This window comes from Gobius niger (genome assembly GCF_951799975.1).
Source record: "Gobius niger genome assembly, chromosome: 1".
Taxonomy (NCBI): domain Eukaryota; kingdom Metazoa; phylum Chordata; class Actinopteri; order Gobiiformes; family Gobiidae; genus Gobius; species Gobius niger.
In genome coordinates this window covers 25226772-25241866 of record NC_136852.1, presented here as the reverse complement: position 1 = coordinate 25241866, position 15095 = coordinate 25226772, and the positions used below count along the sequence as shown (strand labels likewise).

The 15095-nt window shown below is 43.3% G+C and overlaps 1 protein-coding gene across 5 annotated transcripts in view; it reads left to right on the top strand.

The window, feature by feature from the left end:
• The window catches only part of LOC306964176 (eukaryotic translation initiation factor 4 gamma 1-like), a 29505-nt gene extending 16858 nt beyond the window's left edge, over window positions 1–12647 (top strand). For 3 of the 5 annotated variants that reach the window (XM_079558122.1, XM_079558119.1, XM_079558118.1), the window contains 24 exons: window positions 1885–1977; window positions 2166–2256; window positions 2476–3447; window positions 3525–3613; window positions 3961–4144; window positions 4452–4585; window positions 4728–4853; window positions 4926–5327; window positions 5674–5820; window positions 6156–6392; window positions 6695–6799; window positions 7276–7569; window positions 7787–7898; window positions 7969–8080; window positions 8281–8522; window positions 8956–9077; window positions 9294–9466; window positions 10055–10180; window positions 10644–10725; window positions 10861–10959; window positions 11045–11179; window positions 11449–11530; window positions 11618–11758; window positions 12329–12647. In XM_079558122.1, the coding sequence (XP_079414248.1) occupies window positions 1885–1977; window positions 2166–2256; window positions 2476–3447; window positions 3525–3613; window positions 3961–4144; window positions 4452–4585; window positions 4728–4853; window positions 4926–5327; window positions 5674–5820; window positions 6156–6392; window positions 6695–6799; window positions 7276–7569; window positions 7787–7898; window positions 7969–8080; window positions 8281–8522; window positions 8956–9077; window positions 9294–9466; window positions 10055–10180; window positions 10644–10725; window positions 10861–10959; window positions 11045–11179; window positions 11449–11530; window positions 11618–11758; window positions 12329–12510 (4482 nt within the window). In that variant the 3' untranslated portion in view covers window positions 12511–12647. The remainder of the gene's footprint in view (window positions 1–1884; window positions 1978–2165; window positions 2257–2475; window positions 3448–3524; window positions 3614–3960; window positions 4145–4451; window positions 4586–4727; window positions 4854–4925; window positions 5328–5673; window positions 5821–6155; window positions 6393–6694; window positions 6800–7275; window positions 7570–7786; window positions 7899–7968; window positions 8081–8280; window positions 8523–8955; window positions 9078–9293; window positions 9467–10054; window positions 10181–10643; window positions 10726–10860; window positions 10960–11044; window positions 11180–11448; window positions 11531–11617; window positions 11759–12328) is intronic. The other 2 variants (XM_079558120.1, XM_079558121.1) reach the window with 2 other exon arrangements.
• Window positions 12648–15095: the final 2448 nt, after the last annotated feature.

Sequence of the window (15095 nt, the reverse complement as noted above, 5' to 3'; positions counted from 1 at the left end):
GGTCAGAAAGCCCAATGCTACAAATTGACATTGCTTACTGACACGCTTCCCTCAGTCTACCCCAAGGCAGCTGTGGCTATGTACAGTAACGGTGTATGGACTGGAGAGAATGAAGAATGCACTTTTGTAAGGCCCTGTGTTGCAAAGTGGGATGAATTCACCATCCAGGTTCAATAACATTACTTAAAATATAGCTCTAATATTGTGCTAGCAAGGTTTGATCCCCATTCCACTCATAGACTCTTCCAATTTCACTTCTGCCACAGTAATAGTCATCGTCTCTGGGCCGTGTGCATGATCTTATGTCAGCCCCTCGTGGGTATTGCCCAATTGTGCAAACATTTCATACCTTTTTCGCCCCTCTCTCCTACCACCAAACTGCCTAAATGCTGGGGGGGAGAAAAAAAACCTGCTCGGGGGAGGGGGATGAAGGACATGTCAGCACATACTAGCTCAGCTCCACGTGGCTGTAGGTCCCCTCCCACTGCTGAGCGGAAGGGCTAACCAACCACTCTTCCTCTGGCTCTCCCCTTCTGCTTAGGGGCGAGTCAAGAGTTTGGAAGGAAAAAAAAAAAAAAACCAGAGGAGTGACTTGGGTCCGCCCGTGCAATGTGACAGCGCTAGCATGGAGTGGAGTTTCTTTTGCGCTAGTTGTTCCTGACTTCAACTTTTTTGCAGTTATTACGGCTGACTTTTGCACTCTAATCCGGCACCTCTTTTAACTAACTGTCTGATCGTCGCTGAGGGGCGGGGGTGCGCATTCCAATACCATAGCTTTACAAGGCCAGTGGTTTTATGCTTCTCTCTCGCTCTCTCTCTCTCTCTCTCTCTCTCCCTCTCTCCCTCTCGCTCTGTCCCTCTCTCTCCCTCTCCTCTGTTCAGCATTAGTGAGAAAGTAGGGAGGGTACAGTCAAGGCAGGCTAGTTGTTAGTTAGCTCGTGTCCTGCTGCTGTCAAGTCAAAAGCCCTACCCCAACTATGTCCGGTGGCTGACACGCTGGGATTTAGCCTGGATTTTCAGTGAGTTGAAAGTCCCAAGAACTAAAAAGCAGCCATGTTCACGCTGGGGAGTTGAGCTTTTGTGGCGTCCAAAGTCCAAGCAATAAGATCCAACCGGCCTGCTGTGGTTGATCATGCCGGCCGTGAGGAGACTTTGACATACCCTCTGCTGGCAGGTAAGGGTCAGTTGCGTGTTGAGCGTACAAAGTAGACAGACGAATAGAGAGAGGGAGAGAGAGAGGGGAGGAGGAGGCCATGTTGTGCTTGCAAACTTGAGTTTAGTTTGCCACTGCGGCTGGGTATTCTAGTTCATACCAGTTCAGTGACAGCGCTGACTACTCCAGTAAGCATTTGGAGCGTGAGTGAGAGAAAAGCAGAGAATAGAAAACACGTGTTTGCAGTGGACCCTCCTTATGAGAAGTTTTTTCCTCTTACAGAGAGAAACGGCTGGGTGTAGATGTCTTTGGTAATGTGCGTTTGCAGCAGATAGAATCCATTCTATTCCATTTATGCTTCAGGCAAAACAGCGAGTGGGAAAAAGAAGCTAAAGCGCATTCATTTGAGGCAGTGGAGGAATGTGCATGCTGTTGGTTACTGTTTGGATCTGGTGTGCCTCATTGTTGAGAATGTGAGAAATGTCGCTTTGGGCCAATACAAGCCAGCCACCATGAGACAGGAGGACGGCGAAAGAATGCGTCAGCAACAACTTTGTGAAATGCCACTAATTTTTTTATTTTGTCTTTCCTAACCAGTGTCTCTTCCGCGGATATATTTGTCATTATTTTTGCCAAAGTAAAGCGTAACAAATATAGTTCTCGGGAGTGAAACCATTGTTAATTGTCAACTAAAAATCTTTGTTTGACTTAGTCTCTTCTTTCTCCAACAGATCAGAATAAGAGACCCTAACCGAGGAGGCCGAGACATCACAGAGGAGATTATGTCAGGGGGCCGAAGTGGCTCCACCCCAACGCCTCCACAAGTAAGTCAGCGCTGTATCAAAATCAATGCATATAAGTTTAGCCCTTGATAATAATAATGAGGACACAACGACAGTCTGTGGTTGACCGCTCCACCATCTGAGCCACTGTCGCCCATTTCTCAGTGAGAGACTTATTGAGCAATGGCCCTTTCACTGTTAATTGGTAATATTCTTTTTTGCACCCACAGACAGCCATATCTGGATCAGAAGGCACAGGAGTGGGACAAGCCAATGGTGAGAGCGTCCCAGCTGCAGCCACGCCGACATTGGTCAGACCAGGTGAGCCTCAAGAGGGATTAGTTACAGGCAAGTAGATACTTCAGTTCGCGCACGCTTTAGCAAAGTGATTCAAGGGATGTGACCCTGAGATACTGTGTGTAGTTGATCATGACAAAGCTCCTAACTTTATATTCTGTAGCCATTTTTAGGTTTGCTAAAATTAGCCTGTCCATTATCTTTTTGTCTCTGAAACATTTGTATTTTCTTTGTATTTTAAAGATGACCGAGGGAAACCTACGCCTCCGCCTCCATCAAAGACACCTGAACTCTCTGAACCTACTCCCATCTCCACAGAAGTCGCAGCCTCTGAAACGAACAATACTGTCTCTGTGTCTGAAGGAGAGGACACACCACTTAACTGCAACGCCACAGTCGCCGCCCCCGCCGCCCCCGCTCCTGTTTCGGACGTAATGGACGCCCCTCCGCCTGCTCCTCCCCGGGAACCCAGCCCGCCTCTGCAATCAGCCCCCGAGGTCCCCTCATACCCTGCTCCGCTGCCGGACCCCGTCCCGTCCCCGAACGCACAAGACGAACACAAAGCCTCCGAATCGGATGAAGAAGAGGAGGAGAAAATGGAGGAAGCGTTGGAAGAATCAGCTTTCTCTTCGTCAAACGGTGTGGTAGAGTCAGAAGGGCTTGTAGTAACAATGCCATCGAATCATCTTGAAGCACCGTTAGAGTCCCCCATTGCACAGCCTGAGGAGCTCCGCCTTCCCAATGGTCTGCCCCTGCCCGCGCCTCAGGATCCCAATGCCCCCACCGTGAGCACTGCTGAGCGGGACGACAGTCCAATCGCTGAACCAGACCTCACACAACAATCTGACAATATACCCGCACCTATTGATATCATTCAAACCCCTGTTGAACAGATCACACCTGTCCCACCAGAGGATAGCGACTCAGAACCTATCCAGGAGCCGATAGTTGAAGCCGAGGTCTCGCAGGTGAAAACGGACGTTCAAGAAACTCTTCCTCCACTTGCTATTGAGGTTAAAGAAGAAAAAGTGGAGACGCCAGAGGTCCAGGCAGCTGCGAACGAAGAGCCAGGTGAAACTAAACCTTCAGAAGAGACAGCCCCAGTGCCTGAGAGCACACCTGAAACTGTGCTTCCGGTTCCCACGCCCGAGGAGCGAGAGGACACCCCGCCACCCCCCGCCACCACCCCTGTCCCTGCAGAAACTACTATGCAAGGTAAGTCCGCTGGACTCGATGTGGGGGGTGTGTCATCATAGTGGCAGCTGACGATTTGAGTTTCTGTCTTCTTTCAGCTGCTGTGTCTGTGCCAAAGAAAAAGAGGAAAATGAAGGACCTGAACAAAAAGGAAGCAGTGGGAGATCTCCTGGATGCCTTTAAAGAGGTAGTCCGTTTAATGTCAAATTACAGAGATGGAGTTTGCTGTGTTTAATAATGTGTTTCACAACTTCAAAGCAGTACTGGAGAATGGTTTTGCTGACACATAATAAAAACAAACTACCCCTTTTATGATTATGGTTATTAAATCATTTGCCTTAGTGATAGTATTGTATGACAAGTGACAGAACTAGCGGGTAACTTTGATGCCGTGAATTCTCTCTTCTAATTCGATAGATTGATTTGATTGATAGATTGAGAGCCACTCTTCAATCTCATTGGATTAAAATGCGTATTATATTTTTGATGACGTACCTACTGCATTAAACCAACTTGCTCCTCTGCTTCATTCAGGAGCAAGTGGTCGTGAAGCCTGAGCCCGCCACAGCTCCAGAGCCCCAGGCCCCTGCTGCCCCTCCCACTCCAGAGGAGGCAGACCTTACCTGGGAAGACAAGGAGGACAAACTGGATGCAGAGAACATTCAGCCAGAGTCCGTCAAACCCAGTGGCACGGACAAGAAGTACCAGTACAAAGAGGGTAAGTGCTGCTTATCTGTGAAGGTAATATTTACTGCATTGTCGGAAGTGTGGCGTTGGCGTTTTAACAACTTATGATAACAGAGATTTCTGTGGAAAAACTGTTTGAAACTGAAAGCATATGAATAAGCATTATGGATTTACCTCCCAGCTCTAACAATTTGCAGAAGGTCTCTCTCTTTCTCCTGACCATTGCCTCAGATCTAAACATTGTAGATCTAAAATCCCTTTTTCTTTAATTTGAAATTATGCTTGAGTATAAACAAAAAAACACATTTGAAGAAAAAAAAAATGTTGTTTACCTTCAGAACAATGGAAGCCGATCAACATGGAGGAGAAAAAGAAATACGACAGGGAGTTCCTCTTGGGATTCCAATTCAGCTCAGCCAGTATGAACAAACCAGTGGGTCTGCCTGCCATCAGCGACGTTGTCCTGGATAAGGTAAGTCTAATTTATCTGGGCTGTGATTTAGCGGGCCACCTTTCACACTTATTGTCAAAATTCACAGTTGGTACATGTTGGCATAAAATTTTGCAAGTATAAAAATGGCTATTGTGTTTAAATAATTTGTGTCTTCCTTTAGGCAAACAAGACTCCCCTGCGGCAGCTTGACCCCAGCCGATTACCAGGAATGAACTGCGGTCCCGACTTCACGCCTTCCTTCGCCAACCTCGGCCGGCCGGGTATGGGAGGAGGAGGCAGAGGACCAGTAAGTGTTTATGCTCATCATGATTGGAGTACCCTTCACCGACACTACCACTAACAAATCTTCTCTCTTTAGCCTCCGGGCATGGGCATGGGAGTGGGCGGGCCACGACGATCTCTGCAGCGCAAAGAGCCGCGTAAAATCATCACCAGCATGTCCCTGAGCGATGACATCCAGCTGAACAAAGCGGAGAAGGCGTGGAAGCCCACCGCAAAGAAGACGACGCGGCGAGGACCAGAGGAGGCAGAGGAGAACGACCCAGATCAGCTGAAGACACAGGAGCTTTTCAAACGCGTCAGAAGCATCCTCAACAAACTCACGCCGCAGAAGTTTCAGCAGCTGATGAAACAGGTCACAGAACTGACCATAGACACAGAGGAGAGGTTAAAGGGCGTCATAGACCTCACCTTCGAAAAGGCCATCTCTGAACCAGACTTCTCCGTGGCTTATGCCAACATGTGCCGCTGCCTTATGGGGGTAAGTCCGCTTGTACATCTTAAGTTGAGTTCAGATTGTGCTCTCATTTTTCTCTCTTAAGTCAAAACATTGTCTGTGTGTTGTATATGTACCATGTCAACAATTTCAAAAGCCCTTTCAGAGCATTCAATAGAAAAACACCAAATTGTTGGCAGCCATATTTGCCGTGGTTTGGCCAAATCCTCCCCGGCTCCTGTGACGAATCTTGAGTTTGTGCCACGTGTCTGGGCCACTGATCCTAGTGATGGGAATGAGGAACTGAGGAGCCACTTGTACCCACTCCCAAAAGTGTACAACAAGGATTTTCCAAAGGAGTTTTAAAACATGTCTCCCTTTGTAATTTCAGCTCAAAGTCCCGGCCACAGATAAGCCTGGAACCACTGTGAATTTCAGAAAGTTGCTGCTCAACCGCTGTCAGAAGGAGTTTGAGAAGGACAAAGATGACGACGAAATCTTTGAGAAGAAGCAGAAGGAACTGGAGGCTGCATCAAATGTAAGGCTCTGACACGAATTAAACCTGGAACTACTAGATTAGACTTTGCTTGGATTATTAAAAATGTGTAATATTATGTATGCAGTTGTATAAATAATCAGTGGTAAGATGAGACTTAGAATAGAGATGCACGTTGTCTTATCACTTTGATCCACACACCATTTCTTTCGAGCCTGTTCCACATAAACACTCACAGCTCCACTTAGAACCTCACATGTTTATAGTGCTTATACAGAGATGCACATAGACATACACTTTTTTAGGATTGGCTTAACCAGATTTTACAACAGTAACATTTAAAGCCATTTTTTATTAACATTGTCTTGTTGTGGCAGGACGAGGAGAAGCAGCGGCTAACAGATGAGCTCAGGGATGCCAAAGACAAGGCTCGGAGGCGCTCACTCGGAAACATCAAGTTCATTGGTGAACTGTTCAAACTAAAGATGCTGACAGAGGTCATTATGCACGACTGTATCGTGAAGCTGCTCAAAAACCACGATGAGGAGTCTCTGGAGTGTCTCTGCCGACTGCTCTCCACCATTGGGAAAGACCTGGACTTCGAGAAGGCCAAGGTAGGAAAGCACAGGGAAATAATGCAATATCTGTTATCAAACCTAATTTGATGGGATCTTTATCAATGACCAAATTTAAAGAGCTACACTTTTTGAGTTGCTCTTAAACAGTTTTCTTGTATTATTTGGCCCTTGTCAACCTCATCCAAATTCACACTAATTTTTCATGCTTTTAAAACGTTTTGTATAAGTCTAAACGATATTACTGTAACTCCTTTCAACATTTAGGAATTACATTTCACTTTGTAATGCCTAACTTGTTTAAATTTGAGTATATAGTGACAATGTGTTTCTCTCCCCAGCCTCGTATGGATCAGTACTTTAACCAAATGGAGAAGATCATCAAAGAGAGGAAAACCAGCTCTAGGATACGTTTCATGCTACAAGACGTGTTGGACTTAAGAAGGGTAAATAATATGCAAAAACAAAAATAAAGTAAGAGAGTGTAGTCGTAGCCGCTTTTTAGTGGTTCTGAGCCACTCTGTCACTCCCACACGAGTTATTGACCTATGATAACTGCTGCAATCTGGCAAGACTGTTTGCAACACGGCAATATAATGTAGAAAAGTCTGAATAATCCGTCTACTGTTTGCTGTTGTATTTCTCTTCATAATCAAATGTCAAATTAAGTCTTATTTATTTCCTACTATTTCTTAGGCTTTTTTTTGACAGTCATTAGATACATTTTTTTGACACGCATTCCTTCAGCAGTAACTGTCGCTTCAGAGCAATTTAATATTAAGAAATGAACTATTATCAAAATCTTTACAGTTGAGCCTCAGTAACGGGTCTTTCAAATGTGTGCGAGTTAATTATCAACACATAAAGTTATTGATTGTTTTACTGTCAATAAAAATCCATGTCTTTCACTTACTTTTTCCAGTGCAACTGGGTGCCGAGGCGAGGTGAGCAGGGCCCGAAAACCATTGACCAGATTCACAAAGATGCAGAGATGGAGGAGCACCGGGAGCAGATGAAGGTCCAACAAGCTCTGATCTCCAAGAAGGACACGGGAGGCTCTGGAGGAAGGATGGGAGGAGGAGGAGGAGGACCTGGGGGGCGGGGCGGACCTCACACTCCAGGACGAGGACAACCCCCTCAGGATGAGGGCTGGAACACGGTGCCCATCTCTAAAAACAGACCTATCGACACTTCTCGCCTTAGCAAAATCACAAAGGTAGCGTGTAATCTTTGTTTAAAAAAAAAACAAGTTTGGGAGCCTGTTGATTAAAAAGTGACAAAACAAGACAAGGTGGAGCTGCTATTCCTCTAAAGTTTAGTTTAAAACCATTTTGATTACCTGAGGATGAACAGATGAGTGTGAAGGAGCTTCTTGGATGAGCTCAAATGTTCTCCTGTACACTTGTAAATTGTAAATGTCTTTACAATTTCAGACTCCTGTACTTGACTTCAACAATCAGCTCCTCGCCCCTGGAGGTAAAGGCACATGGGGAAGCTGGGGCAAAGGCAGCAGTGGTGGAACAAGCACTAAACCTGCAGAACCTGGTAGGTCTTGTGGATGGAATCATAAATAAAATAAGCAGCCATGAAGCTAAACTAAATGTTCTACCTTTAGGTTCAGATTCAGGCAATCGACCAGCCACGAGCACGTTGAACCGGTTCTCAGCTCTGCAACAATCCTCATCCTCAGCCTCTTCTCTGGAATCAGACAGAAGAGTACCTCAGAGGTAAGAACTTATACAACAGAATACAAAAATGAATGTTAGGTGTATTGTTTGTTGAAACAGGCAAGATAAGGTTTTTCTCACTTGAACTATTGCATCAAAGGCCAAAGACCGTTCCAAGCTACCTGTGTCTAGATCTTATCTTCTAAAATTTGGTGTCAGAGTAGCTCTATGTACTGATCATTCTCCACATCCTCGAACAGACACAGCTCCAGCAGAGAGCGCGGAGACCGGTACGAGCGCTCAGACCGGGGCGGCGACAGATTCGAGCGGCGGGACGATCGGGATAGGAACAGGCTGCAGGTGACCAAGAGGAGCTTCAGCCGAGAGACCGAGGAGCGCAGCCGCGAGAGGGAGCAGCGCGGCACCAACGACCCAGTGCGTCGAGTGTCCAGTATGACGGACGACCGAGGCAGCAGGGAGAGGGCCCGCAGCAAAGACAATGGTAAGACTCGACCACATTACAAATCCTTTTACACGTACGTTATGTACTGTCCAGACAGCAGCAAGATCTGAGATTACAGTATAGAGATCGGGATTGTGTAAATCATGCTGCATCAAATTCCCATTTAGTGCAGTCATTAACTTTTAGCATGTCGGCAATGTAGCCTTCGCACTTCTGTATTCATGTATTTACCGATGGTGTCCCAGCTCTTTTCTTTTCTTGTTTGTTTTGTTTTGAAGGAAGCATTTTAGTTGGCTTATAGGCTTTAGCATATGGTCATAAAAGTGATAGCGCAGGGTGAAAGGGGGGAAGAGCCGGGACTTGAACTGATGTGACTGACGACAAAAAGTACTTCACCATATGTGTAGCAGCCTTATTTTTGATTGTAATTGATTTGTATTGTATTTATTTATTTTTATTTTTTTGGCTACAGTACAAAAGGAAAGGGCCACCCCTCCTCCTCCAGCACCCTCCAAACCTGCATTGACAGAAGAGGAAATGGAGAAGAAGTCAACCGCCATTATTGAGGAATACCTACATATTAATGACATGAAGGTGCGTATGCTTGGGTATTAGTAGTTGTAGTAGTTGTAACAGCTGAAGTATCTCTAGTAGCAAGTAGTACTTAGCTGTATCTCTAGTAGTAGTATTTGTAGTAGTAGGAGTATCAGTTGTAGTATTAGCTCTTATAAATACAACAGTTCAAGAAAACTGTTAACACAAACCTCACTTACACAAGTTTTCTGCATAAATGTTTTTCTTCCCGTACAGGAAGCCCTGCAGTGCGTACAGGAGTTGAATAGCCCTCAGCTCTTATTCGTCTTTGTTCGAAACGGTTTGGAGTCGACTCTGGAGCGCAGCACGATGGGCCGCGAGCACCTGGGCCTCCTCCTGCACCAGCTCGTCAAGGCCGGCATCCTCTCAAAACCCCAGTATTTCAAAGGGTCAGTGCAAGGACAGAACATCTGTTATTACACTACTGGTCAAAAGGTTGGAAACACTTTTTATGTGTTGGTTTTTCTTTATGTTCAACACTATTTGCTTTGTATGATTCTCACTGAATGCATTTAACTATGAATGAACACATGGAATTATGTAGGAAACAAAAAGGTTAAAATGACTCTGACTTTATATTTTAATGTCTTCAAAATTGCGACTGTTTATTCTTTGTATTTTCTCAATGAGCTCCATAAGGTGACATGGTTTTCCACAGTATCGTGAAGCCCACCGAGAAAATGTCAAAGGTGTAGATAGCAGTTATCAAAGCAAAAGGCTGCTGTTTTGAAGAATCAATTTGACCTTCTTTGTTTAAAACAATTCCACATGTGTAAATGAATGCTTTCAGTGAGATTATACAATGTAAAAAGTCCTGAAATAAAAGAAAACCCAATACATAAAGCGTTTTCAAACTTTTGACTTGTTGCAAATTGTGTCTCAGCTAAAGTTTGTTCTATTAAACAATGTATGCATGCTCTTTAAGTATGACATGTCTGTGTTTTACTGCTAATGTATTACTCTCCCTTTGACCTTAGGCTTCAGGAGATCCTGGAGGTGGCTGAGGACATGGCCATAGACATCCCTCACATCTGGCTGTACCTGGCGGAGCTGATCACCCCCATGCTTCATGAAGGAGGAATCCCCATGGGAGAGCTCTTCAGGTAAAACGAATTGCAGCTCAGAAAACAATAGAGCTGGCGACTCTTTTCATTTTATATCAATGTGTCGAGAAGCAAACAAAGAAAACAGATGATAGTACTTTAACAGTATTGCAACTTTATTTTTGTTGTTGTTGAAATTATCTACTGTCGGACAATTATCCGCCCAGATCTTTCCAATTCAAATTCATTCCTACCTAATGTATCGTAATTGCTGTAGCATAATTCTTTGTTACTACTACGTTATAACACTGTCACATTCCTCTGGTGCTAGTATAAAATAAACTATTTTCTGTTGGTACTCTGAACTTTGCATAAAACTTTAAGTCTGTCATATTTGCCTGCAGAATTAAATGCATTTTTATTATCAATTTTATCCACTGTCTAATTGTGCTTCAAGAAATTCCATGTTGTGGTGCAGTGAGGAGGATTGTATGTGAATTGCGCTCTCCTGTTTTGTCTCCAGGGAAGTCGCGAAGCCTCTGATCCCTCTGGAAAAAGCCGGAGTCCTGCTGGTCCAGATTCTCACTTTACTCTGCAAAGGAATGGTGAGTGAATAGCCCTTTATATACTTAAAACTCACTGTGTCCAACCCAAGTATGACCCTTTGACTCTTTAGAAATAATAATAACCCATACCATTATCCTGAAGGTTTAAACCTACTTTTATCACTGTTTTTTCAGAGCCATAAAAAGGCAGGTGCGATGTGGAGAGAGGCCGGCCTCAAATGGAGGGACTACCTGCCCGAAGATGAAGACGTCAATAAGTTTGTGACAGAAAAGGTACACAAAATATATTAAAGATAATCCCATACCATTTGTTATCGAGCTCATTTGCGTAACTGATGTCTTGAAATCCTTTGTGCAGAATGTAGAGTTTACTCTTGGAGAAGAGTCTGAGAAGAGTCAAAAGTCTGAGATGAGTTCGTTGGAGTTGACGAACCAACTCGACCGACTGATCCAGGACCAGGCCGACAACCAGAGGATCTTTGACTGGATTGATGTCAGTATTACTCCATTAAGTTCAATCAAAGTTTACAAATGATTTCTCTAAATGTATTTTATGTATTTATACAATATTAATATACAAAAGTGGTGGTAGTAATAATATAATAATAAATTGATATGCAAAATTGTTAATAAATGAGTTGCATAATGACTGATGGAGGTGTTGTGATGAGGGAATAGAAGGTAACTCCTCAAAATCGTAAAAAAAAGAAATACCACAAACTAAATAAGCTCAATAATGAATATTCATGTCTTGCTGCATAGGCCAACCTGGACGAGAAGCAGACCTCCTCTAACATGTTTGTGAGGGCGCTGATGACCTGCATCTGTCAATCTGCCATCATCTGTAAGAGACTTCCCACAAGCACATCATGCATGTGTTTATACTATATTTTGCTCTGTTGATCCATTGCGTATTATTTATCATTTGTAGGTGAGAACCCTTACAAAGTGAGTGTGGAAGCCATCAAACAACGGGGTAAACTGCTGCTGAAGTTTCTGAAGGACGAACAGAAGGAGCTGCAGGCTCTGTACGCGCTCCAGGCCCTCATGGTGCAGATGGAGCAGCCTGCAAGTGAGTTAAGACTGGACAGAAGATCAAATTGCAGCTAGAAAATGACCCAGACTCTTTCTTAGAATCATTATAGGACATCTAGCTTCAAACCTGTGCCAGACCAGTATCATGCTGCCTTTTTTGCCTTGGAAGAGACTTTCCTTTCCATTAGCAACTGGGTCATGTTCATGAGCTTTTGTGATCAGAGTGAAATGAAACATGACGGGCGCATACTGGCAGGTGACGACAGGACTAAGTGGAAATAGACATTACATAAAAGAAATCGTAGGCTTCAAAATATTCAGCTTGCAGCCGTAAAAACAGTTTAATAGTCTAGCATTTGTGACAAAGGGACATTGACGAACGGATATTCATGTGCACTTTTCATCTCAACTAGTGATATTTACCATAAATTTGGTAGTTAATGAAGTCACCTCATCAGTATGCAGCACACATAATGGCATCGGAAGCTCACCAGTCAAGCGCTACCTTTATTCTGTTGTCGTCTGTGTTAAAGCTAACATGGTGGCGTATATGTTGGTATATATAGTACGTGTATACTAATGTGCGTGCTCTTTTGTTGTGCCCCAGATCTGCTGCGCATGTTCTTCGACGCTCTGTACGACGAGGACGTAATCAAAGAGGAGGCCTTCTACAAGTGGGAGTCCAGCAAAGACCTCGCTGAGCAGACGGGCAAAGGGGTGGCACTCAAGTCAGTCACCGCCTTCTTCACCTGGCTTCGAGAGGCCGAGGACGAGTCAGACAACAGCTAAACCCCGCCCCCAACCAACAAACCCCATCCCCAAAACCAGAGAGGACTGTGGAAAATGACCCGCACACGTGGACGATTCAGAGGAGTCTGAATCTGCAAAATCCTTCTGCTTAAACAGAAAAAAGCAAGAAAAAAATTCTTCAACTGGGAGAGATTGTATTATGGATCGCACGTTCGATCATGTTATTTTTCTTTTATTTTGTGTTTTTTTTTTTCTTCTGTGCAACCGAATGTCTTTTTTTGAGAAATAAATACAGGATTTAATAGAGAATAGATATGAGAATGCTGAAAAGCGTTACGCGCCGTTGAAGATGATGCCGTTCTTTTTGTTATTGTTTCAAAATGGCTTCTCTTCACACTATCCAAGACACTTTGCTTAAAGAGAGATATAAACTTCAAAGGCTGTCGGCATCTATATTTTTGATGACTTCCTTCTTTTATCATGTGAACAGGACTGGTCTGTCACATGTGCTGGTCTACATGCAGCGCCCATGTAGACCGCTCGCTTGGCTTCTTTCCCCGGTGTTGGATGAGTGGAGTGTGTGTTTTTTAATAAAACAATAAAAAAAACCTACAAAGAAAAGTGACCGAGACAAAAGGCCGTCTAATCACATTTCAGACATTGCTCCATGTAACCATTGTGGACTCCTGCGGATTTCACTAAGAACTGCTTTTAGAGAGGGGTGATAACGATGAACTTTGACCATTTTGCTGCTGCGGGGCTCCCCCTCCCTGTTGCCTCCTGTACTACACCCCTCTGCGCTCCAAACAGACCCTTAAATATGGACCTGCACAGCTGCCCTACCTGCAAAACCTGATGTGGGATTTTTTTAAAAGATGTGACATAATAAATATATAGAAGCAAATTATTGAAAAAAAAAAAAGACTGAAGAATAATATGAGTACAAATCCTAAGGCCTTTTCTGCTTCTGACGAGCAGAGGTGCATTTCAGGAGAGTCTGTACTAGAGGTCGACCGATATGTGTTTTGCTGTTTTTCATTTGTTTGCTTTTTCTTTGGCCGATGAATAATCTAAAAAAAACAAAGCAGCTGATACAGAGCAGATGTTTCAGGACCGATCATTATTATAAAACTGTAATAATTTTGAATCAAACTATTTGATTTGAAATTATTCTCAATTACTGTCAATACAGTACAGTGCACTGCTTCCAAACAAAATATGGTTAAAAAAGAAAACTGATGTCTAAAGTAAAGTTTTATTGGTAACCATTATAGGCCTAAAGTGTTTGAACAAAGCTGTACACATTGACCTCTCATTGACCTGACATAAATATAGGCTAAAGCTGAAGTCTCAAAGCTGCAAATATTGGCCTGATGTATCGGTCCATCTCTAGTCTGTACATATGCGATTATAGATTGTTTCTTTCAAATGCTGATGTAATGTGCCCCTAAAACGCTCTGTATTTATGTCCTCTCTGCGCAGAAGGTGCTTGTGTCCCAACCCGAGTCATTGATTACACAGTTGAAAAGAAATGAAAAATTTGTATATACTTTTTTGCTTTACTTTATTAAAAAAAAGATATTTAATTAAAGAAATTAATGCCTCTTTTCACATCCACAACTGGAAGAGATAAATAAACATTGTTGCAAATAAATAAAAGTGGTTCGAAGCTGTGATTTTGTTGCTGCTTTTGCCGCCCAACAGGCCCTGTCGGGTCTTCGTGGACTGTTGGGTGGAAAGTTGTTGATTTTCTTTGTAAAGTGTTTTGTAAAAGCATTCTTCATGTTAGACATTTTACACTGTTTTAGCATCAACATTAAGTCTTTTTGCATGTTCTAGTCACATGTTTATCTGTGGAAAGTGGAGACGGTTCGTTTTTCAAGTTTGCTCCAAACAGTTAGTCGTGAAGTTAAGATGTGGTAACCCTGACCTAAAACCAGATTCGTAGGATTCCCTAAAAATGACCAATGTTGACTTAAACTTAGTTCTTGTTTCCATTTCCAGTTCATTTCAAATATTAATTTGTGTCATTATTTTTACAGTAATCGTAGGACTAGTGGAGAAAGGTGTCACTGTCTTTAGTGGTATTTTTAGTGTACATTATACACATTTACAAATTAAAGGCTGCCATTATTTTTGAAATATACTACATCTGTTGAGCACTAGTCCTGAAAGTCCTGCAGTTTTTAGACTTGTCAGACAGTTATGTTTGTTGGGGCCAAAGGGTTTAGAAAAAAATATTGAATTACAGTAACTTTTTTATGTTCAAGTAATTGCTCAGTGCTTACTAGATTTCCAATGAATGTTTTGGATTCAAGATTCAGATCACTGCGCACTTTATACATTACAACATGATCCTTCCCTCAGTCGTTCAGTCTTCCCTTGTTAATCTAACATTGTACTTTTGCCAAAGCTCTGACAGAACTGGACTGCTCTCGATATTCTCATGGATAATCATACAGTGTGGTTCCCAGGCTTGTCTTTGCCCGCTTCAGTTTCGTTGTTGTTGAAGCGAGTGCCTCAAGTTCATCACGGTTTTGTACCAACATGTTTTCACTTCGCTATGTTTGTGTCGAACAGCAAAAGCAAATAGTTAGTTTAGTGAAAGTGGACACATCGCTAAC